This window comes from Pleurodeles waltl, chromosome 1_1, assembly GCF_031143425.1.
Source record: "Pleurodeles waltl isolate 20211129_DDA chromosome 1_1, aPleWal1.hap1.20221129, whole genome shotgun sequence".
NCBI classification, from domain to species: domain Eukaryota; kingdom Metazoa; phylum Chordata; class Amphibia; order Caudata; family Salamandridae; genus Pleurodeles; species Pleurodeles waltl.
In genome coordinates this window covers 268,982,461-269,008,684 of record NC_090436.1, presented here as the reverse complement: position 1 = coordinate 269,008,684, position 26,224 = coordinate 268,982,461, and the positions used below count along the sequence as shown (strand labels likewise).

Genomic DNA, 26,224 nt, shown 5'->3' with positions numbered 1-26,224 from the left:
CAGCTTAGGGGGTTGTGTACTGAAAGAGGGTTGCCTGCAACCACTAACCTCAGGAAGCAAGTCCTGATCAAATCCCTGACAGCATGGGCTGAGGCCCAAGAGGTAGACCCAGGGGAAGCTCCAGAGGAGGGAGAAACAGGAGAGGATGCTAGCTCTAACCACTCAGGGGAGGGAGGGCATCTGAGCCTAAGTGAGGATGAGGAAGAACGGTCCTCAGTACATACAGTCACTAGGGGCAGACCCAAAGCTAGTGGTGGGAAGGGGGTCCCTTCAGGAGGAGAGAACCCATCCATCAGAGAAAGAGAGCTGGAGGCCCAGCTAGCATACATAGCTTTGGAAGCAGACAAGCTGGCCCTAGAAAGGAAAAAGTGGGCAAAGAAAGAGAAAAGTGATGGTGGCAGCGACAGAGAAGTTGAGGTGTCCATGGGTGGGAGAGTTTGCCCCAGATTACCCAAGGCGGTGGTTCCTGCTTATGTAGAGGGGGATGATATAGACAAGTGGTTGGAGGCCTTTGAGAGGGCACTCCAAATGAGAAGGGTTAGGCCTCAATACTGGGGTTCCCTTTTGTGGGAGTTGGTCCCCAACTCAGGGAGGGATAGGCTTCTGACCTTAAGGGGGGAGGAGGCAGATTCATACCCTAGTATGAAGAGGTGCTTAACCAAGAAGTTTGGTCTGACCCCAGAGCAGTATAGAATGAAGTTCAGGAACATCCAGAAGGTCAATACCCAGTCTTGGGTTGACTTTGTAGACACCTCACTTAAGGCACTAGAGGGCTGGATTATTGGTAACAAAGTAAATACTTATGAGGGGTTATACAATCCGATCATGAGAGAGCACATCTTGACCAAATTGTACCCAAGAAAGGTTACGCCAGCATCTAGTGGACTCTAAGCAGACCAACCCTAGAGAGCTAGGGGAGGCAGCTGATGAGTGGTTGAGAACCAGGGTGGTTGTCAAGTCCCAGGGGGGAGACTCCAAGAAGGGGGGGCAGGTCCCCAAAAACCTAAGGAGGGAGGTGGTAAGCCCACCACAGAGACTCCCTCTGTACCCCAGAACCCTAAGAAGGAGGAGAGTAAATCCCACTCCCACTCTGACAAGCAGAGACAGGGAGACCCAGGGTTAAAAAAGCTCTTGGACAGTAGGGCTTGCTTTGACTGTCAGCAGACAGGTCACTTCAGAGGAGATGCAGCCTGTCCAAAGAAGGTGGTTAGCACTGGGCTGTCCAGTGTAGCCATGGAGGAGGACTCCTCAGATGATGAAGTCCTCCTAGCATTGAGCTGGGAGACAGGACCAGATGGTAAGCTGGTGATCCCTGAGGGTGGAAGTAGGCACTTCCACCCCATTCAGGTGAATGGGATCCCTACCACGGGCCTGAGAGACACCTGTGCCAGTCACACTATAGTGAGTGACCGGTTAGTGACCCCAGACATGTATGTCCCAGGAGAGACAAGGAAAGTCAGGATAGCCACAGGGGAGGTCACCACCAAACCTGTAGCCATAGTGCCCCTAGAGAGGGAGGGTATCCTTGACTGGTTTAGGGTGGTAGTCAGTGCTGACCTCCCCCTAGATTGTATCCTGGGCAATGACCTCCCAGAGGTGGGTCTGGTCCCAGATGGGGCGGTCGCCCAGGGCGCCCCCCCCCAACCCAAAGTCCTGGGGAGTCAGTCCCTACAGTTAGGAGACAGGGGTCCCCAAGAAAAGGAAAGAAGAAAAAGAAGGGTAGGCCACTCTTAAAGAGAGTTCCAGGGAGCCAAAGGCCTTCTGCCCCAGTAAGGGGGGGAGCCCAGAGTTGGCACTGGTGAGGCTTCCCCTGACCCCAAAGAAGTCCTGAGTAGTCAGGCAGCTGTCCAGATGCAGGGTGTTGCCCCTACACTGACAGAAGGGAGAGTGGAAGGAGGGTGTCTGCCACAGGAGGTGGTAGCCCCCCACTCTAGACAGCAAGAGGGGTGCCAGGACCCCAAAGTTGCCCCTAAAGCAGCTCAGCCACCTGTCAGTGGAGAGCTTAGGGTGTGGTTCTGGGTACTGACAGCTGTCAGTAGCCTCTGCTGGGTGCTAGCCTTCCTGGCAGCACTGTACTTGGCCTGGGAGGCAGACCCCAGGGCCAATAGCAAAGTAGGCCCCCTGACCGTGTTGGTCATGGTGGGGTTGCTCAAGTGTTGGGTGACCTCTTTGGGTAAGCTAGGTGTTGCCCTAGCAAAGTTAGGAGTAGGGGAGGTGGGCACCTCACTACCCAAGTAGGCAGAGAGAGAGGAGAAAGATCCCCCTAGAGGGAAGTTTCAGTTTGAGATGGGTCCTTTCACTGTTGGGATGGCTTCACTACCCAGAGGGAGTGACCATGACAGGAGGATGTAAGGCAGAGTAGGCCCTGCAAAGGGACAGACAGTTTTCTTCACTGTCTTCCTCGCCTAACAAGCCAGGAAGACTCTCCCAGGGTTGGGCTGAGTCTCCTGGGCGTGTGGGCTGGGGGGGGCTTGTGTGAGAAAACAGGGCTGATTGCAGAGGCCCCCAAACTTTTTGCCCCCATTTTCCACTTTATGCTGGTGTTTTCCTGACTCTGATGGTGCCCTGGGTACTGCTAACCAGTCCCAGGGCCTGTGCTCTGTGTAAAATGGATATGCAAATTAGGCTAATTGTAATTGGCTAAGTTAACCTACCTATATGTCCCTAGTATATGGTAGGGCATGTAGGTTTAGGGACCACAGCATAGGTGGTGCACCCATAGGTGCACTGCTGAGGTGCCCAGTGTCATTTTAAAGGCAGGCCTGCCTTGCTGGCTGCTTTTAAATTAAAGTTATATGCAAATTCGACTTTGGAATTAAAAGTAGTTCCAAAGTCTTAAACTACTTTATTTTTACATATAAGTCACCCCTAAGGTGTGCCCTATGTGCCCCTAGGGCTGGGTGCCATGTAACTATAAGCAGGGACTTTATAAAAATAGTTTTATAAGCCCTGGTGAGGTAAAAACAGCCAAATGCGTTTTTCCCTCATTGTAGTAAATGGCCTTCATAGGCTAGAATGGGGAGACTTTATTTTAAATTTTAAAGTCTCCTTAAATGTTGCATACCAAGAATTTGGTATCAAATTAATTGTTGTAATAAATCCCACAACTTCCAGTTGTTGGATTTAATATAACTTGTTCGGGTAAAAAGTTATAGACTTTACCTAAAAAGTTGCCAATTTCAGCCCTGCATTGTTTTTGCTGCTGTGCTCTGATTGGCCAGCCTGCAGCAGCTTAGCCAAGCTGCCTTGATGAGGTGTGAAGTGGCCTGGCTTCACACAAATGAATGTGCCTGTGGGAGAGAATCTCCCCTCAGCAGATGGTGAGGCAGGAAGGGGGAGGGCTGCCAAACTGGTCTTCAAAGGCAAAGAAGGACATTTGGAGCAACCAGCAACACCCCCACATCCTGCAACCCCAGACAACTAGGTGCCCCCTTGATTAGATTAGGAGAGGGCAGGAGAGGGGTGTGTTTATGATTTTCAGCCACACCAGTGGGTGGGCTCAGCCAGATGTAACCTCCAAAAATCAGATTCAGCCATGTTGGATTTTTAGAGAATGTTGCCCACTGGGATGGATTTTTGCCACACTTCCAGGGAAGTGGTCATCACAGGGGGACGACCCTGTACCTGATTGGAGAACCAGGACCCCCCTGCTTTTCACCCAGGAGCAAGGATAAAACTGGCAGACCTGCACCCACACCTCAGATCCCCACCAGATTTCAATAAGAAAAAAACTAAAGGAGAAGAAGGACTGCCCTGCTGGACCCCTGGCCTGCACCTGGAACCTGAACTCAGAAGGACTGCACCAGCTGCACACTTGGGCTTCACCACAAGAAGGACTTTGCCTGGCTTCAACTGGTTCAAGGAGGGACTCCCTGTTTGCTACAGGTGAAAAATTGCTAACCAGAGTCCCCTGCACCAACTCCTGAAGAAAGCGACCAGCTGACCACTGCCCAGTGGCCAAAAAGGAGTTTGCGCCAGGTGCATTCTGGGAGTTGTAGTCCGCACCCCCCAAGGACCATCTCAGAACTTCTGGACCCTTGGGGTGAGCTGTGGACCCCAAAAGAACCTTAAAAGAACATCTGGGTGAAGCCCCAGAAGTTTGGAGAAGATTTGAGAATTTTTGTAAAAAAGCTCCATAGAGGGACCGACCTGCCGCGGAAATTCTAGCCGGCTTGCCTCAACCGCGACCCGGCCTGATTTGGTGGTTCGTCCCGGTAAAGAAAAATCTCCGAAAAAGAGACTAAGTCCGAAGGTAAAAAGTTGACCGGGACCTCCCAGCCATCGTATCCGAGAAGGGCTCAATGGACGTTGGATCAAGATCCAGGTTTACCCCGGTCTAAGGATTTTCACCTAAAAAAAACGACTAAGTCCGAAGGTAAAAATCTCCACCGAGGAATCCAGCATCGCGTATCCGGAGAAGGGCTCCAGGAGGTCAGATAGGACTGGCAGGTTCGTCCCGCTGAAGAAAATCTTCAAAATAAAGACTAAGTCAGAAGGTAACTTTTTAACCGAGGCCTCCCGTGACCTGTGGCCGAGCAGGGCTCCATCGCGGTCGGCCTGAAACTTTGACTTTGCCCCGGTCGAGGTGCAACCAGATGACCCGATTGGCGCTTTTTGTTTCTAAGCACTAGAAAAATAATAATTCTTTAAAAATTCATATCTCCGGTTCCCTTTATCCGATTTTATTCGTTTTGGTGTCATTTTGAAGATAAAAATATAAACTATTTTTATAAATTGGTTTTGGATTTTTAAACTGTTTCCTGTGTTTTATTTAATTACTGTTTTGTGATATTTGAATGCTTTACACACTGTCTCCTAAGTTAAGCCTTGACGCTCGTTGCCAAGCTACCAAGGGTTGAGCTGGGGTTAATTTACTGAGACCTAACTGGACCTAAGTGGAGGTTAGTGGCTTGTTGCTACGTGTAGGTACCTACCTGCCCTTACCAATAACCCATTTTCCAACAGCGTGGCAGGCACATCGATTGATCAGACAGTCATTCGCCGTGGGTTGGTTTTGTGTCTGTAATTTGGCGGATTGTGTTTTGTAACTCGTAATCTGGCGGTTGCTATTCTGCCACTGCTGCTGGTATAGTGGCGCCATTTTGCACGCTGGTCTTGCCCAAATACCGCCAAACTGGTAATGAGGGCCATTGTCTCTAAGTTAAGCCTGGCTGTTTTTTGTGCCAAGCTATCCAGGGTTACCATAGGTTAATGTAGTGACTTTTTGAGAGGAATTGTGGCTTTTAGTTGGCGAGGGCTCATACCCCAGTCAACCATCAACACAATTTCTCACACAAGCCCTCAGGGATAGCTTCTGAATTTTCTGTATTGGAGGGGGAAATCTGTATTGGAGCCATCAAAGGGCATGTCCATTAAGGGTATGTCCATAAACCCTGGTTAAGTACAATCACAAATGCCTCCTGAATATAACACTGGTGCCAACAGCTCTGTCAATGTAGTCTGTAGTGTCCAGGCCAGCTTGGAACGCATAGTTGGCAGCATCCTGACCATCCTTTATAATTTGAACTAGTGACACCAGGAAGTCCTCTGGAACAACCAGCAAGACATCATTGGTCATGTTTCACTGCATGGGTGTATATCCCCAGAAGGGAAACTGTATTATTATTAATAGATATGAGTAGTTATAAAACATGTTGTTTTTGAATGAATCAATCAAGAAAGGAAATGGGATTATACTTACTTGTCGAGTCTAGAACAATGAGATGTCCAGGTCTCCAGGGGCCTGCCTATGGAGCCTAGCCACAGCTCAACGGACTGATGAACATGAGTATGGATCATAAGGGTGTCATTAGATGGTAATAATGGGTGAGATGAAGCTGGCCCTAATTAAAAAATCTCAGCCAATACATTTTATTTTGTCTGCACAGTGGGCAAATGCATCTAGTGCTTTAGCTGCCCCCTGAAACACCGCTGCAAATGAAATGCTTTCTTCCATTGGTGGGCCAGGTGGCACGTCTAGCTCAATTTCAGGAGATGTATGTAGCCCATCAGAAGTGTACATACAATGAATTCTCAGTATAATAAGGGGGAGCAACATTTCGTCTTTCTCTTCAACATCAGTGTCTTGAGGCACATTGGGTGCTTTTTGGATTATGTCTGAATCAGAATCTTCTGATGGTACTGGTGCCATGGCAAAGGTACTGGATTTGAATTTGGCTGAGTAACTGCCTGTTGCTTTGTCTTAAATTTATAGTGTGACATATGTCATATGATGGGCGCTAGGTTAGAAATTATCGCCGGAGTAAGCATGAGTCCAGAAGTGGGTCTGCAGGAGAAGGCAGGAGAAGGCTGCATTTGGGACAGACTCACAGACAGAAGTCTAACTAGACACCCCTGCCACATTGAAGGAAGTGAAGGTGCATTAGACTTGCTTAAAGTTTCTGTCATAGAAAAGATTTTAATGCAGCAGCGAACTCAAGACTGGGACCTCGACCAGGCATGCAACTTAGAGCGAGAGCTAAGCTTAGACTATGACCTCTCTTTGTGCTCACCGATGTAGAGCTTTTCCTGTCTGTTCTAATACCCAAGTGATGCATGAGGGCACAATTGTTGCATGCCTTAGGCTTGTAGCTGGAGCCAAAGCATCACATTCACACCTAGCAGTGCCTGGGACCATTGCTTATAAATTCTCCAGGTCCAGTCTGGCACCTCAGGACTTTTTAAATGAGAAACGTTTAATTAGAAGTCTCCATCAGAAAAAATTGAGCATGCAAAATGGTGTATTAACTGAAAAGACATGGTTCACCCTATGAAAAACTGAGACTAAAATACATTTTAAGAGGTCAACAAAAAATGCAGATACATTGCCTGATACACACAAGCACCCCACTAAATTGAGATGCAATTTGCAAATATCAGGATTGTTAAGGTGTCTGATGCATACACTGTAGTTCACGTATTTAGTATATTCCCTTGTTTACGCTTAATAGCTACCCAGCTGCCTAACACCAAACAATGTGCAAATGTTTATAGCAAACACATCTCTTTTACAGCATGCAGAAATAAAAGCAAGATGTCTTCAAAGTTTTAAATCTCTTTGATTCCTCACATGATCACAAATATACGGGTTATTTCAAATAAATACATTGCAAGTGGCGATTAGAAAACAAACATCAGGTAACCATCATCAGCTCGCAGGGAATAAGGATGGAACTTTACTTTGAGCCTTCAAAGAGTGTCTCTTATTGTGTGGACAATGTTCAAAATGACACAGTATGTTACATCGAGCAGTATTTTGCAAATCAATTACTCACAATATATCAAAGGGTTAATATTTTAGGTGACTAAAATATTGAAGAGATAAACATGTTTGAAGTGCTGTTTTACCTGTACTGTATTACTGCCCTTACTATTGGAAGGTGGGTCATCCTTGGGTGACACCTTCTGTTGTTTCTTGTTCATCCCTGAGGGTTACAAAATAAAAACACAATGAACAAGGTGGTTATTGGGAACTGAACTCCACAGAAAGCAGAGCATTTCATTAAAGCATGCAGACACTCTGGGAAGCATGTTTTGATTTAGATACATTAACTGGGTTGTTTTAAATAGACAGCTTCACAAAAAGACACACACCTGGTTCCTAATCATATTATTTCTATGAAGGTATTGATAGTGAGCACCATCTTTGTGGAGCAAAAAGTCAGCTGTTAACTAAAAGCACGTGATTTAATGTTTTCTAGGAGATGCAATAGGATAAAAGAGACCCTGCAGGAAACATACTGGCACCTACGGGAGAGACAGACCACAGTCTTTATGGACCTACTGATGAGCTTCCTCGCTGCCCAAATGAATGAACATATTGGAGCAAGGATTTTATAAGACAGAAGGCTACCATTATGCTTCAGAGCAGCAGCACTGAAATGATTCAAGAACCAGAATTTCAAAAGAAACACATCACAATCAATTAGAATCTTCAATTCCATAACTATTCCATGTCCTCCATATTCTTCTTCTTTGTTTGCTGCTTTTGAGCAGATAAGTTTATCTTCATTATATTGCAGTATATGTAGCTTGAGAGTATGTGTATTTTAAGATATTTAATGTAAATTGGATTTTGATTAATTTACTATTATTAGACAAAAAGAAATGTTAATTTTGCAAGTTGATTGATCTTTGGTACTTCTATAATTAGTTTGATTTAATTGTTTATTCAAAAACCACATTTATTAGGAATAAATTTACAGCATATGACTGAAAAAAAGGCTATTTTGAAGTCAAGACGTTTGATGGTTTAAGAATAAGCCACGTTGCGCACGTGGGACACAACAAGAGGGTTAAGGGAAAGTTTGCCTTTTCCAACTTCAGAGTATTGGTTACATGCGGACGGCCATCTTTTAATTGTCTGCGAACCGCGAGGGAGTCTGTTGAGAGCCTTGCAGACGGTTCCATTGTGCGCTGCTTGCACGTGAGATGACAGTCAAGTGGTGAGTCTTGCACTTCCAGTGAAGCACACGGCCAAACCTGCGGTAATGCAAGACGCTTATGATGGAGAATGTCAGCTTTTGAAATGAGTTTGGCCTTGCATATAAAGGAAAAGGTTACGTTTGACAGGTGATAGGCCTTGTTTTAATGATTGAATTCTTTTTTAAGAGAATTCGGAGCGCGATGCACATTTCTAGGAAACAAAACACTTCAGAAAGCGTGTAGAACGAGGGAAAGCAGCAGCTTGGGTGATTCCTGAGGCATTCATAAACACAAGAAAAGCATATTTCAAGGATAATCCATTTTTAATACCAGGTTAAGATGTACAGTTAATATCGGCAGCCCAGGAGAATGTAGATAAAATCAGTAAACTTTGATTAGGAAGATTATATGTGAGGAACTGCATGATGCGGTTCAGGAGACAGTAAAACAGTAGTTGATAAAGAAAGAGATAAGAGAAACATGGACGAGGAGGAGTATTTTTCAATATCAGAAGAAGAAACTGAGCAAATGTATTTAAAAAAAGAAAGCTCATGGAGATTACTTCAAATAAGAAAGCAGCCTAAAGTTACTCAGGGAGAGTTGGTGTCCGATGCAGCATGCAGAGATGTCATTATAACACTGAAAGTGAAGAAATCCCATTAGATGAGATGGAAATGACATCTAATACGTTCAAGTTGGATAAACATATTCTGGGCTTAGACTATAACAAATGTATACCTGAAGAATTTGGAGATGGTTCAAATAGTAAATTAAAAGATATGTCATGGGTTTTGGATCCTATGGTGGGAGAACGTATTTGAGCCATGAGCTAGAAGACACCAAAGGGCAAATATTGGTGGCCTCTAGAACATATGGCTGATCATATAAAACTTTAAATTAGAAAACCTCTAAAAAGGGAGGAACAGAGCATTATGAGAGCAGAATGCTGTTGTCCATTTATTGATGAGAAGGTCACATTAACCTCTAACTTAACCCAGAGTTAATCACCTACTTATTTAAAAAAGTAGAGACCAAAGGAAGGGCTTAGAAATATAAATTAAGCAATGACAAGATAGGATTCTGGGCCCTCTTTGATTTGGTAGAGGAGGCATATCTGAAAGGGGCCGGCTTAAACATTCTTTTATTTAGAGGATGCTGCTAATGCACAATTTGTTTTTTTGGGGAATGCAAATGCTGGACTCCTAGCTGAGAAAAGTAGAATGGTACACATGTGCATTCACCTGAAATTGGGGGTTTTGGCAAAAAATGAATCAAGTGAAGAGGCCAAAGGTTTATTATTTGGGGAAAGAATGGTGACATATTTATTTAAATAAATATGTGCAAACCTTCACAATTTTAGACAAGATACAATTGTCAATGCATAAGGTGTTTTCACAAAAAAGTTTTTTATTGAAGGGCTGGAAGGAGAGGGCAGCCTTATGACAAATTATGAGTCCCGCTATTTAGGATACCAAAACAGTGGAAGCTCTAGCTGTAACTAAGAACTTACAAGTTTCTATATCCAATGGGGTAGAGGAGGGAGAGGTACAGCAGGTACAGGATGTGGAAAGCTACCAATTCAGAACAAGGCGAGTATGAAGAATGTAACTGGTTTTATCCAAACAAAAGTCAGAGGAGATTCTTCCATGATCAATGGAGACAAATTAAAAAGGATGTTTGGGTTTTGCTAAATGTAAAATAATATTAAATAAAATTCAATACAGAATCTTTCCAAATAAGAGAACCAAATTAATTAGTTTTCAGAAAATAACTGGAAATGTTGTATTAAACAAGATAAATGAGATGTTAGAGGAAAGTGCAATAATAAAAGTGGAGGAAAGAAAGAAATGATTTGTGAGTATGCTATTTATGGTAGAAAAGGGGGTCTGTAATATATTTGAGGTGTTTGAACCAATTTGTAACCTACAGACATTTCAAGATGTAAGAGATTCATCTATTGAGAGCCATGCTTTAGGATTTGGATTGGAAGGCGAAAATGGATCTGAAAGATGCCTATTTCACAATTTCAATAGTTCTGCATAGCTAGGAATATTTACAGTTCGGGTGGAAGAAAGCGCTACACCAGTTTCAGTGTCTCCTATTTGAATTGTCAGGGCCCCCCTAGTGTCTTACAAAAGATTTGAGACTGATAGTGGGTTTGTTGAGAGAAAGAGGTATGCAGATGATCATTCATTTAGACTACATTCTGATAATTAATCAGAAATTGGAGGAGTTGAAAGAGTATTTGATTTTAGTGAAGGAATTATTTTCATTATTGTGTTTCATAATCAATAAGGAGAAATTGATTATTACTCGAACAAAACGTTTGGAATTTCTGGGGTTTATAGTAGACACAGTTGTGAGTCAGATGCAGTTAAAGGAGAAAATAGGAAAGAAGATCAGACAAGAAGTGAAAAACTTGTTAAAAAAAGAGGAGGTGAATTTTAAGGGGGTTTGCACAAGTGATTGGTCTGTTATCCTCTACGATATAGGCAGTTTCTGAGGTCTCTTACATTACAGGACTCTGTAACGTTTAAAACCTTTGGGTTTCTCTAAAGGTTTGTGGAATGGAGACAATACTGCCTTGAGTCAAGAAGCAAGAGCAGAGTTATAATAGTGGATGGAAAATTTGGAAACCTGGAATGGTCGAGCAATATTTGGAGTAAAACCAGATTTTGTTCTGGGATCAGATGCAAGCAAAGTAGGATGGGGTGCACAATGTTTCAGACAAGAAATAGGAGGAGTTTGGAATGTCCTGGAAAGGAATGATCATATAAATTGCCTAGAGATGAAAGCAGGTTTGTTTGTCTTACGCAGTTTAAGAAGGCAATTGAAAGGACATTCTGTCCTTTTGAAGGTGGACAATGTATCTGCAGTAATATAAACAAATTAGGAGGAAGCAGGTCAAATAAATTGTTAGACTTAGCACAGGCCATGTGGGAGTTTTGTTCGGAACAGGAAATTGGTTTGAAAGCTTAATATTTTCTTGGGGTGCATGATGGGGTGGAAGATCGGAGTTCAAGGCATTTTTCACATCTCAGAAATTGGAAATTGAGGGATGATTTGTATTAGAAAATATAAGAGAAATTGGGTCCATTTGGGGTGGATATCTTTGCAGCCATGTTGACAATTCAGTTGCCATGTTAGATACATTGGAGACCAGATTCAAGGGCTCTAACAGTAGATACTTTCATGTAAAATTGGAGAGAAATGAAGTGTTATGCTTTTCCTCCATTTTCTATCATTAGGAGATTGTTAGTTCAAGTGAAGAGACAGAGATGTCAAATAGTGCTGACAACCCCTTTTACAAAACATAAGGCATGTTTTTCAACAGTTTTGTAAATGGCAAGAGATACCATATTTAATGATGTTGTGCAAAGGACTTTTAGAAGGAGTTGAGAATGAGAAGCACCCTTTAGTCAAGTTGGGTTCGCTCAACCTACCAGTATGGAAGGTATCAGGAAGTCAGGAAGATTCGCAGGGCTTTTGAGAACAGCTGCAGAAATGCTGTAGGAATCTTGGGCTCCAGGCACTAGCAAAAAGTACAGAGGTGCATGGCGAATTTGGTTACATTGGTGCATGGCAAGGGATTTGGATTCCGTAGACGCAGATGAAGTAGAGGTGGCAATTTTTTTAGCAGAATTATTTGAAAAAGGGTTTTCTTACAAAACAGTTATTTGTTGCAGGTCAGCTGTGGTGGCAGTACATTCTTTAATTCGGGGAATTTCTGTTGGTAGAAGGGGAGATACCAATCATTATGGGATGTAGATTTGGTGTTGAAATAATTTGAGATATGGCCAAGCAACAAATAATTAGGCATGAGAGAGATGACATGGAAATTAGCAACTTTATTATGTTTAATATCATTCAGAAGAGTTTCTGATATTAGAGCACTGGAAGTTTCCAGAAGGTGTTTTTCAGCCAAATGTGGTGGTTTTTAATATTTGGAAAAGAACTAAAATATTGTCTGGTTCAAATCTGTACCCTAGCTTTGTCAAGGAACCACATTTGTGAGTAGTGAGATGGTTGATGGAGTATGAATCTAGAACGCGGGAGAAAAGACATGCTGGAGAGGATCAGTTGTTGATTTTTTTTAAAAACCATTTAAAGGAGTAAGAAATGTGAGAACTGCAAGATGGGTGAAGTCAGTAATGGGGAAGCCAGGTGTGGCTCTATCTAGGTTTATTGCACTTTTGGTGGGAGGAGCCTTGGCAAGTAAGGTTTTTATTTCAAGAGGACGGTTAGAGGAAGCTTTCAAAGCAGCAAATTGGTCTAATGCTGATACTATTTGGAGATTCTATTTTAGGGCTGTGGACCATGTTTCAAGGTAAGCTTTAAATGACTTTGAACCTGCATAATGCTAGCTTTCCGTCTTGCCATAAAACTATGCTTCTTAAGGTTAACTGAATAAGGAATCACACTTTTATTAAAGACAAGGAGGATAGCATTATCCCACCCTCCCTTCCCGAATGAGTGGAGGTAGGGAGAGGGTAGGGATTTTTTAAGAATGAATAATTGTTAATGAGTTTTGAGACAATAATGTATAAAGACATGAGTGTTTTTTGTTTATGTTTTGAGAAAAAGTGTTTGTTAAGAAACAAAGATAATGTAAATTTATGTTGACAGAAAATTGAGGGAAGACTGGAGAGGTTACGAAGAGAAAGAGGGCTGATGTAGAAGAGACAAACAAAAGAGATAGAAAATGGAGGACAAGGAATAATTATGGAATTGAAGATTTCAATTGATTGTTATGTGTTTTCATTTGGAGTTCAAGTTCTTGAAGCTTTTAAGTGTTGCTGCTCAGGAGTAAATAAAAGACTATGCATAATGCTAGCCTCCTTGTCTTTAATAAAACTGTGATTCTTTATTCACTTAACCTTTGAGAATTGTCATTTGGGGCAGTTTGTGAAACTTTCAGAACCATGCCTGCCAAGTGTCAATGTTTCCGGAGAAGGTTGATGTGTCACTTGTAGATGGGTTCAGGAATCACTCAGCTTACTGGCTAATTAGGGGTTCTGTGGTGGCGGAACAAACAGATTCCTTGTCAGGTTCAAAAGGACCAGCAAGGCTCCCTGGGGAAAATGTCTACTGCTCTTGAATTGATATTTGTTATGGGACATGTGAGATGCACATTTGTTATTACTTAAATAGAAAGTGGAACATATAGTGCTGTGTATGGTTTTCAGAAAGGCTAGTAAGTTTAGTAATGATATATGTATCTTCTTTGACTTTGTAATGGTCATTGGCAGGGAATACATTTTTAAATGAGAAAAAGGTTTGCAATTCATGCTTATGTGTACATCATTTAATGAAACATGCACAACAATAAGTTATGCATGACTGTGCCAAAATCAACCACTGCAAAATGTACTTCTAAAAATTCAAATATCACCAACAAAAAACGGTCAAATGATCTGGCACCAGATAAGTGTATAACAAGTTCATGAGAGCAACAAGTGGAAAACACAGTGGTAATTTGCAGTCAGGAAAACATGAGTACACAAATCTTGGAATACGCAAGAAATTCTAATGTTTAATAAGAAAAATAACATTTGTGATATCAGTTACAGGATATGATTAGTCAAGGAAATAGACAAATGTATTTTTAGCTTCAAATCCCTTGTACAACATATGTATCTTCTCACAAAGACAGAAAAAAATCATTTTGAAGACAACAGTATAAGAATGCCAAATCAACAACACTATAGCACTAATATATGGCAAAACACTAAAAAATAAGAAGATGATCATCCTTTTTTAATGTTCTAGTTTTTTACATTTCAAAAAAGGTAAATCAATGGAAAAGGTAAATAAAAACAAATATCAGCAATATTTGCTACATAATCACCTGAGTATCCGAATGATATGCTTGATAAAGGGCTAAGGTATATCCCATTTCCGTACATTGCTCCATGGAGCTGAAAAAGACCAGCCTGGTCAGCATATTTATAGGTACATACTATATAAAACATTGTTAAAAAGACTACTTTAAGAAATATCACCTGCAAAACCTTTACCAACGTCCTACATTTTTAATGTGAATGTCAGTGCTGAGAGGTGCCAAACTCACAACAAATATACTTATACGCTTTATTCCAAAAACATTTGTGCACCTGCATTGAACATGGGTGCCCATAAATAGAACTTTGCAAATAACAAATTCTATCTTTTGATTTACAGAATCAGGGAATGGTGGAATTATATTCTGAGTCAGTGTACTTAAGAATGCAGTAATTCCAACAGTATGACAGGATTGTTTAATTCTCAAGTTTAGGATTAAGTGCATGGATTAGAGAATCTGGTTGGTGCACCTTGCACAGGCAAGTGAATATCCACAAAATAGTAGGTCTGTTCGGTATTCATTTTTGACTTCCAGGTATATTTCCATCTTCGAAAGACACACAAAGATTTCTCCTGGCAATGGCAGGAGTAAGGACGTTTATAGAGCAGGATTGGTCAGGAAATAATGTTTCATAACGATAATGTTGGCAGTGAAGTGGTTTAATCACAAAGAAAACATTGCCCCAATGGAGGTCAACCTAAAAACAATGATACATGTGCTACCGCACATTTGTGTGAAATTCAAGCAAGCGTGTTTGTCCTTCAGGCGGAACAAGTAGCAGGTGTAAATTATATGTATAAGCTTACTCCAGGAAATCCACGACTGTTGGAAAAGTTGACTATGATGTATTGTGGTTACCTAAAATGTCTGAAATATGATTCAAATGTAGTTAGAACCAAAAGTGGGGAGATTTCTGATCTTCTAAACTAGGTCTCTGTCCATACACTTGTCTGATATCGGAACAGAATGGGCATTCATTTCAGACATCTCCTTTATATTAGGGCAGTGTGACACATTGATTTACTTTAAAGTGGCAACGGTATGACAGCTGGTTCTGGGAACGCAAAGACAAGGGGCTCCTCTACAAAACACTACTGAGGCCACTAATGTTGTGTGCCCAGCTTGGCAGGTCATATTGACAGAAGGAAAGTTACAAACTGGAAGTAGAAAACTAACAGAATCACAAAACTGGGGAATGGATTAACAGACTGTATTTAATATGAACTAGTGAGACAAGACATACACATTTCAGACAACAAAATGTAAGACATTTTTCCTGAAGGAGTTATTTTTCCTTTGAAATGTTGTTATGCTAAGATTTCCTTATTTTGAAAATGGTAATGATGCTTAGAACAGCCTCTAAAGATAAGATGTTGACACAAAGTCATTACATTAACTTCAAAGGACAAGCTCAGACATAAAAAAGCAATAGGACGAGAAAACATATGTAAATCAGGTGTCAATGTATGGTGCAAGTAGGCTCAGCATTTCATTCCTCAGAGTAAAAGTACAAAGATACGTAATACATATTATTCACAGTGCTATGCAACACACGGAAGGCAATGAGGTAGCGGAAGTGCTGTATATGTTAAACAAAAATTTAAGAAATGTTTACACACTATAAAATATTAGCAAATCATATCAGTAAAAAAATCTAAATACTGTTGTATGTTACAATGTATTACAGGCCATTTCAGTCCAATACAAATGTCAGCAATATTAGAATAAAACCTACCATACAACTCTAATGAATAAAGATTAAGCTGTGACACCATTATCCAATAGAAATGAAGTGGTTTACCTGTAATCTCGTATTGGAAGCAACTACTAAACCATTCCTCAGAATAGAGTGCCAGTTTTCAATGTGTGAGCCGCTTAAAAACAGAACACATAAGGCCAAATTAGTATTCACAAAAAAGTGAATAGGGTTGCAATTAAAGTCTAGGCTAAATACACTGAGGTGGAAAACGCTTACAATTCAAACTGAAACACAGCATAATTCCTATAAAACAAACAGGCATTGTCAAAGCCATGGTGTCCAGCTTCCAAAGTGAGCTCTGAATAAAACACTGAAAAATCCTGCTGAAATGTAGAAAACAAAGCAACAAATGATTGTTTTCTGTAGAGAATGCAGGTATGAGATAAGGAATTTAATGTGTGATGATTCAATGGACTGCAAAGCAAGTACTGTATAGGAGAAGGAATGATGCAACAAACAGGTGAAGAGGAAATGGACCTCTGGTTGAAGTCAAAAACCATTCAATGTATATATTAAAGAATTGTAACAATAGGTCATACGTACAGATGTGCTGTCAAGTCAGACAAAAAAAAGACTGCGTAAAAGAGCAGAATCTTCTCAATGTCAAGTCTCATGTATCCATTATCAACATTTATTAAAACATACTTCAGAGTTAGCGACCATGTGTATTGCCTAGCCTTGATTATGCGGTCTGTGTCACTCTTATTAGGCGGAATTGATAACGTCAAATACTTTGGATAAGTAAATCCTAAGCTCACTTTCTAGTAACAGGCAGAATTTAAAGGGGTCATCCAAGGTAGAGCCAAATTACAGTTTTCAATATCCTGTCTTGTATTGCTACCAAACACCAAAAGCAAACATTGTAAAATGTTGCGATGTTGATGTAAGCTAGGTTTTTCAGATGTATTGTGCTACCCTTCACTGGATGGCCCATTTAAACAGTGAACACATTTCGTCGAATAGTTTTCACTGCGATAACTGCAAACCCATTAGAACTCAAAAATAGAAAACTTGTGGGAATCACTGTCACAAAAAAGGAAGTGCTCAATCCACACATTATCTCATATTGCCATTATCACATACCAGTTCTTTAGTATACCAAGAACAGCTTCATGGATTTACGTTACAAATATCTGCAGTAGGTCAACACCTACGTTGCTCTCCATCAATTGGTATATGTCCTCTTACTATTTTATGGTGGAGCTCATGTTTAGATCGGGGTTGACAACACAGCTGTCAAACTTGAACTTTTGGTCCATGAATCATCAATATGGTCTGGTGCATCCTTGCCTGTTTTAGGTTACCTATGAAGGGAAAACCGTGTATTTTGAATATACAGAAGGTGAAAAAAATTAATTTATCTTCATAAAGGAGAAGAAATTGACTTTGGTTAACCTGATTTAATGTTTCTGGTGTTTTGTCCTATGTGTTTAATACATTAGGTTTTCTATGACTTTTATCTAAATTTCTCCCTCTCATGTTTTTTTTGTCATTACAATATGTTCTATCTCATATTTGAATCCAAGTTCTAGATGTCTCTCATATTCTATGAAACCTACTCCTGACCCGGTGTCTACACTTTGCTCCCTTCATGTTGGTAAGTGTTCCTAGTTTCCTAATGTTGTTGGCCTAGTAATGGTTTCCTTTAATCTATTATACTTTTATATACATCTTTGATGTCATATAGCCATCTCCGGATGCACTTCTGTTGATTTTTTGTTGCTAGCTGTCTGCCTTCTTTGCGATTCACCACCCCATCATCTCATTGATATTGATTCTTATGTTTGACATAATTTCACGGTAAAGAATTTTTGGCTTCTTACCATCTTGTTTCCTCTATCCGTGCTCTTCCCCCCTTTAAATATCATTTCTTCGTTATCTGTCACTATATCTTCTTTCTATGTTCTCCTTCATTTTCATCTTCATTATCACTGCTTTAATGATTGTCTTTGATTTTCATAGTTTTTTTCTATAAGTTGAATGTTGCTGTTTATTGTATTGTGTATTCCTTTTTACACACATACCTAATCATCTCGGTATTGTGTCCTGATATGTTAAAGGGGTGCGTAACCCTATTATGAAACAAAGGGTGCTTGCTCATTTATCTCAATTGAAATGTAAAATTGGTCTATTACAAGAAACTCATCTTTAAGCTACAGACATCAGTTCTCTTCAAAAGAACTGGGTAATGTATTTTGCTCCCCGGCTAAACAAAATAAGAATGAAGTTGTTATATTGTTGCATAAATCACTTTCTTTAGTTGTAGAAACGGAGAAGGATGAAGAGGGTTGTTTGCTTCTTCTACTCCTTACCATACAAAATAATACAATATCTCTTCTTAAGATATATGGTCCAACAGGGATTGATGTTCAATTGTGGGAATGAATGTCCAACATGACATTGTCTTGTTCAAATGCAAATCTGGTTGTAGGAGGGGACTGTAACTAAATAATGGACCCCTTTATGGACAGAAACTTCTCAGTTAATTATGTTCCCAATAAGATGAAAAAAAGTAGAGATTCTATTCATTCTAGGGGGTTTGTTGATGCTTAGAGGGCTTACCACCCAGGCACTTTAGAATATACTTTCTTTTCTCTTGTACACACATCTAATCAAGTCTAGATTATGGGGGTTATTACAACTTTGGAGGAGGTGTTAATCCGTCCCAAAAGTGACGGTAAAGTGACGGATATACCACCAGCCGTATTACGAGTCCATTATATACTATGGAACTCGTAATACGGCTGCTGGTATATCCGTCACATTTGGGACGGATTAACACCTCCTCCAAAGTTGTAATAACCCCCTATATTTTTTAACACACAATTTACTTACCACATTAACTTTTTCTGAAATTGGGCTAGTTCTAATTTCAGACCTTGTACCAGTAATAGTAGATCTCAAGTTGTTGCCTACCCCACTCATTCTAAAAGATGTTTATTATATTGTGTGTTCTGTCAGAATGTTACTATGTCATAGTGTTTGTAGAATGTTATGGTTTGAAATGTGGGAGATTCTACTATCTGATGAGGAGACGAGCAGCAGCTGTTTGGTGCTGGGGGAGGCTGGGATGTTTCTCCTGTATTAGCTTGACGATGTGAACTCACTAATAAAAGAAGAGTTTCCCACCTCACCTCACCGAGAATCTCGTGTGGAAGTACCTTCTTTACAAAACTGGCGACGAGGACATCTACGAGCCCTATTCTGCTTGAGGAAAACATCCCAACTCCAGATAAGTTCTTTTTTTTTTTTCTTGACCTCAAGGAGCGCAGTTTACTTACTTTAATTATTTTTTTTTCCCCCGGATCATTGCGCTTTATTTTTGGGTTCGGCTTTCAACAACCTCAGCGTTGCAGTATCATAGCAACGTTTGATTTCGGCTTTCGTCAATTTCAGCGTTGCTGTATCCTAGCAACGTTTCCAGAGCGCACGCTGTTATTCTGCTGTCAGCTCACGCGCGTTTCGTGCCTACTGTCAGTTCGGCACGAGACAATCATCACGCGCGTTGCTATCAAAGCATCACGCGCACATTATCAACCAACTCGTGCTCTCGGACTTCCCAAATCATCACGGCACGAGTCAATCCTCACGCGTGCTGCAATCTAAGCATCACGCGCGCATTATCAACCAACTTGTGCTCTCGGACTTCTCAAATCTTCACGCGTGCTGGGCTCCTGCCACAAGCTTGTGCTGTCGGAGCACATACGGAAAATATTTTCAGCAAAAATTCTCTTTTATTTACGGCTCTGTGCGCTCATTGATCCCAGCTGTAATCTGCCTCTGGACCTACTTGCTTGAAAAACACATACAAGACTTTACATAACAAATAAGACTTTACTTTGTGGTTACATCTTTTCCTCTGTGCCTTATACTGTGATAGGCACACATTCTTAAAGCATTCACTATGCAAAATGTGGCAGCTCCTCCTTTTTTCCTATCCACCCCTGGTGAACCTCCTATCAAATGGGGAAAATGGAAAAAAGTGTTTGAACGGTACACCAGAGTTTGCGGAACTTCCTTGAGCAGAGAAAGAAGAACTGCTTTACTGTTGCACTGCTTAGGAACTGAGGGTCAAGAAGTTTTTGACCACTTACCTGAAATACCTGACAACAAAGCAATTAACCTAAACGAGTATGAAATCTGTATCAGAAAATTGGACTTACATTACTTACCAAAAGTCAGTACTATATTGGAACGATATTACTTTGGCCAAAGACGACAAGTAAATGGTGAATCCGTTGAAAATTATGTCACTGACTTAAGACATTTAGCTTCGTCTTGCAAATTTGGTTCTTCCATAGATGAAAGAATTTGTGATCAATTTATGCAGGGCTGTATCATTGATAAGGTGCGAGATGAGTTGTGGTTATTAGATGATCCTCACCTTGATGAAGTCATTTCTCTAGCTAAACGTATTGAACACTCTTTGAAGTGTATTGATGTTATAAAAAGGAATGGTCACAATGATGTGGCTACAGTAAAAGATGTGGCTATAGTAAAAAGATAACAAATCAAAAAACTATAAGAATGACACAAAACCTACACCCAAAATTGTGGTAAGAAAAGAAGATGTTACAGATGTGGAAAAGAGGGTCATTTTGCGAATGATAGCACATGTCCAGCTATCAATGGTTTCTGTCTGTTCTGTTAAAAAAGGGGTCATTTCTCGATCGTATGCAATCTGCGTAAGTCCAAAGAAAGTGTGAATGCAGTTGATTCCCAATTCATGAATGATGATGATGGTTGTGTCTCACAATGTGGCCAAATAGTACTGCAGGTGTCTGACACTAAACCCAGTGGCCCTCTGGATTATATTGCGATTGAAGGTAAACGAACTAAGGTACTCTTCGATTATGGTGCCAAAATTACTATTGTTTCCAACCAATTTTATCAAGAACAACTCAGAGGGAGCGTCAAGTTATTGAAACCAGACATTAATCATTGTGCATATGGGGGTGAACCTATTGATTTACATGGATACTTACAAGGGTTGATTGAGTACAATCAGCATTACACCTCTGGGAAGATGTATATCTCTAAGAAAGGAGACAGTATAATTAGCTGGTGGCACCAGAAGGACTTAGGAGTCATACTAGATCCGAAGAGCGTACCCCCGATTATATTGAAAGACCAAACAACTGTTGAGTTGATTGATAACACTTACAATGCCTCGGACTTGAAGAAATCTCTCTGCCGAGACTTTACAGAAGTCTTTTTTGACAGTATTGGATGTATGAAAGTTTACTCACACAAAATCAAATTAGTCTCTGGGTCTGTTCCTTTCTGCAGTAAGGTTCGCAATGTTCCTTTTGCTGTAAGGAGTCAACTCAAAGATGAATTAGAGAAACTGATGGATCACGGAGTAATTGAGGAAGTAGAAGGAACAGAATGGTTGGCTCCGATAGTTATTGCTAAGAAACCTAACAGGAAGATAAGACTGTGCATTGACCTTCGCAGACTCAACAAATTTGTTGTAGTTGATAAATATCCTCTTCCCAACATCTCTGAGCTACTAACCAGGGTATCAGGAGCAAAACTGTTTTCTACCATCGATCTAACCTCAGCTTACCACCAAGTATTGTTAGATGAATCCAGTAGAAGTTGAACAGCTTTCATAACGCCTTTTGGGACATTTAGATTTTTCCGTTTACCATTTGGTTTGATTTCAGCTGCCTCTGTGTTTCAGAGGTTGATGGAACGCATGTTGAAAGGTCTAGAGGGTGTTTTTCTATCTATCAGGATGATATCTTAATCTATGGTAAAGATTCCTTCCAACATGAAGCAAGATTAAGGGAAGTTCTGAGAAAGATTTCTGAGCATGGTCTAACAATCAAATCAGAAAAATGTAAATTTGCAGTCAAAACTATAGATTATTTGAGCCACACCATTACTGGTGATGGTCACATACCGAAGAAAGAACTGGTTGACACTATCCATAGTCTAGCCTCCCCCACGTCTAAAGAAGAGTTGTTGAGATTTCTGGGTATAGCAGAATACTATAGTAAGTTCATCAAAGGTTTTGCGAGTTCATGTTATCACATGAGAATTTTGAGAAATAAAGGAGTAGAATTTATATGGAGCAAGGAATGTGAGAAAGAGTTTGGTAGTATCAAGAATTCTCTATCTTGTGCTCCTGCCTTGAAAGAGTTTGACCCTAATTCACAGTCGTTCTTAACCACTGATGCGAGTAGTAAAGGTCTGGGAGCAGTCTTACAACAAGGAGGATGCGCTCCTGAAAACACTATTGCTTTCATTTCCAGAAGCCTTAAAGGAGCAGAAACTAAGTATTCTGTCATTGAAAGGGAAGCTCTAGCGGTGTTTTGGGCCATAAAAAAATTGAAGAAGTTCTTGTGGGGAGGTTCCTTTGTTGTGAGGACGGATCACAAGCCTCTGTGTGAAGTTCTCTGTTCTAAAGGGATCGATTCGGTGTCAGGGAGGATCACCAAGTGGATTGTTGGATTGCAGGAATATGATTTTGTTGTAAGATATGTCCCTGGTGCTGACAACATACCTGCTGATGTTTTGTCTAGATTAGTTACACCCAATTCTCATCTTCGAGATGATGAGTCGGTAAGTAACGACATGGAAAATTTCGAACAGGTGTGTGAGGTAGATTTTGAAATAATTTCTGAGGATAAGTGGCGTGAGGAATCTTAATCTGACAAGGTCCTAACTGAAATAATGCATTTATTACGCAATGGTTGGAGAAGTATATATCAGGGTAGTGTTGAGAGTAAAAGTTATTGGAATGTCAGGGATGAACTAGCGGTGAGTCAAGATCTTCTACTTAGAGGTATGAGGTTAGTGCCTCCACTTAGGCTTAGAGACCAACTAATGAACCAAGCTCATAGCAGTCACATGAGTATTTCTAAGACCAAAGAAAGGTAACGTTCCTCATACTGGTGGCCTGGTATGGATACTCAAGTAGAGCGTCTAGTGAGAGAATGCGTACAATGTGCTGTTAGTGAAAAGGCTATGAAACCCAGGGTGCAACCAATGGTAATTAGAGGAAATCCCAAAGGTCCGTGAACGGACATTGCATTAGATATTTTGGGACCCATTCATGGTGAGAATTCGACTGACTATATTATTGTTGTGGTGGACATGTTCTCTAGATGGCCAGAAGTGTGTTTTACTAAGAACATTGAAACGTGGAAAGTCATCGAATTTCTGAAGGATTTAATAACTAAGGAAGGTATTCCTTCAAATCTTCTCACTGACAATGGGGTACAACTAATATCCAAAGAAATGAATGACTTTTTGAGTGGGCGTGCCATTAAACATAAACATTGTGCATTATATCATCCAGAATGCAATGGTATGGTAGAAAGATTTAATAGAGTCATAAAAGAGACCATCTCTATTGCAAATGGCAACCAACTAGATTGGAAGCAGGAAGTACTGAAGAAAGTTTATGTATATAGGCACACCCCTCATTCCACTACAGGTCAAACACCATTTTCACTTTTCCGTGGGAGACGTGGAAATACTATCTTAGAACCTAAATGGGTTAATGACCTGTTAGACAGGAAGGGAAGGCAAGTGATAAAAAGTGATTGGAGACTTAAGGAACATGAAAAATTGTTAAAGAGTAAACTGAATTTCGATAGAACAAACTGGGTAAAGAAAACACTCATTAAGGTTGGTGATTGGGTTATGATTTAACAACCTCTTGCCAAAAAAAGTGAAAGAAAATTATCTCCCCCCAATAAAGGTAACAAAACCTTTTACCAATGCTGTTAAGACCCAAGATAACAGAATTTGGAATTTAAATAGAGTTGTCAAGTTTACTGGAGCTGTTAGTCGCGCTAAGAATGATGAAACAGAAGGAAGTGATATTTGTGCAAGAGGAACATCTTCAAGAGGATTGCAAGGTAGTACAGAAAGTTCCATGGAAGAACTCAATTTGAGGAGGTCAAATAGAAACGTCAGGATACCCACATATCTTATGAACTATAAGTTAGAGTAAAACAACCACTTTAATTTCTGTTACATTCTTGCTTTACTTCTTTTAAAACTGTGTATATTATTTTCAATGTAATTAATGTGTGTATAGAGGGGAGGGAGAGGTGTTATATTGAGTGTTCTGTCAGAATGTTACTATGTCATAGTGTTTGTAGAATGTTACGGTTTGAAATGTGGGAGATTCTACTATCTGGTGAGGAGACGAGCAGCAGCTGTTTGGTGCTGGCGGAGGCTGGGATGTTTCTCCTGTATTAGCTTGACGATGTGAACTCACTAATAAAAGAAGAGTTTCCGATCTCACCTCACCAAGAGTCTCGTGTGGCAGTACCTTCTTTACAACAATGGTGTTTAAATGATAGTTTATTAACCCCATAGGTGCATGCGTCGGCCACTGGCCAACGCACACACACCCTCCCTGGTGAGGGTCATGACCAGTGCCCGATGCCAGGGAGGGGTTTTAAAAATCCTCTGGTGTGTCCCACCAGAGGATTTTTTTAATTCAAAACTCCCTCAGGAGAAAGGGAGGAGCTTTCGTGTCTCCCCCGTCTCCCTCTACCCGCCACTCTGTGACATCAGCGTGCCGCAATGCCTTTCCTTGAAAGTCAGCACGGTTTTTACAGGTGTGATAATGTAAGGCCTGCAAAAATAGTGTGAATCACAAGACATGTGTTTTTCCCACAGGTAAGGAAGTAAGGATTAAAAAAATTCCTGAACTGTAATTCTGATTTCTCTGTGTATGTAATATCCTGCCCGTCTGGACTCGGGTATCTGGGACGTACAATTTTTCTAGTAAAAAAGCATGCCATCAAAACTAATGATGCAAACTATCCAGTGGCACAACACTGTAGACTAGTACATGATGGAAAGACTGATAGTATGTCTTTTTTCGGAATTGACAGGGTGCTGTTGACTCCAAGAGTAGGAGACAGGGAATGGACCCTCAAAAAGATGGAATCCGAGTACATAGTCAGATTGAGCAGCAGACATCCGTTGGGATTGAACTAGGACGAAGAGCTTTTTGTACATGTTGGTTAAAAAATTCAACAATTGGATAGGGTTTAGACTTGCCCTGGGTGCTTTGGTTTGGAGTTTATAATTGGCTTTCGTTATATGATGTTGCTCACACCCCCAACACTGCCTCTATGGGATACATAATATTGATGTAATATGATAATATAACAGGTTTGTTAAATGACATGACTCTGATATAAAAATTAGCCACTTGGCAATTAAATTGAGTGGAGAATTTGGGTAAAACGATGAGGTATTCCACATTATGGGTAATGTGGGCAGTATTTTCTTTATGTTTATGAAACCACTGAGTATTAGTGGAGAATCAGATTTTATTTGCTGATAATCACATACATCAATAACAAAAAATTATGGATGGCAGTTGGTGTATAATAATGTGAGAGTTATAGCTAAATGAATATGTTTGTTGGTAGTTGGAAATATGCGGGCAGTATTTTCTTTATGTCTAGTAAATTGCTCAATATAGTTTCTACTGGTAATACATTGCACAATGGGGTGACCCCTAGAAAAACACTGATAACAAATATTTACACAACTCGTAATGTAAAGATGATACTATCCATCAAAGTCTCCACAAGTACATAAATGTAATAAAGTAACCCAAAACAATATTATGAGTATAGAACAAAGGGAAGAAAACTGTAACATCAGTAGTCCATGATTATTTAAATTAACAGATTACAACCAACTTTCGGTTACGCTTATTAAAGCAATTAGTCCACGGTATTTGATGAAAAATGTTTAATTGTTGAGCGATCTTTGATCCAAATTGTTCATATGTCCAAATTCAAGCCAAATTCTGGTTACAAGACGTTCAAGCCAACACGTGTTTCGTCTTTGGGAATGAATAACATCCCTAAACGACTTCTTCAGGGCTAAAAAGTCATAGATAACACACATGAGTAATGGCCAATATGCTCAATCGTCAAATAACATATAAGTGCACCCAAGTGTGCATGCATAACCCAAAGGGAGAGATTCATACCTAAAAAGTGTATTACGTACCCCAAAAAGCAAAATGTATAGTATATCTACAAAAGGAAAAGGATAAACCTCACATGTAGAACAAATAAAGTAAATAGTCTATACCCTTAACAAAAAAATTTTTCTTTTTGTATACGTCACCACTGAACTGCCTGTAAACCACATAACACCACTAGTGCAACAATCCACATGCATTTAAATTATAGTGTACACCAAAC

The 26,224-nt window shown here is 40.4% G+C and overlaps 1 protein-coding gene across 1 annotated transcript in view; it reads right to left on the bottom strand.

The window, feature by feature from the left end:
• PARP8 (poly(ADP-ribose) polymerase family member 8) overlaps nucleotides 1-26,224 on the bottom strand; it is a 636,820-nt gene that overhangs the window by 106,901 nt on the left and 503,695 nt on the right. The window contains exons 21-23 of the mRNA XM_069221607.1: nucleotides 16,068-16,140; nucleotides 14,273-14,342; nucleotides 7,348-7,424 (exon numbers count right to left, since the gene is read on the bottom strand). Coding sequence (XP_069077708.1) covers nucleotides 7,348-7,424; nucleotides 14,273-14,342; nucleotides 16,068-16,140 — 220 coding nt within the window. The remainder of the gene's footprint in view (nucleotides 1-7,347; nucleotides 7,425-14,272; nucleotides 14,343-16,067; nucleotides 16,141-26,224) is intronic.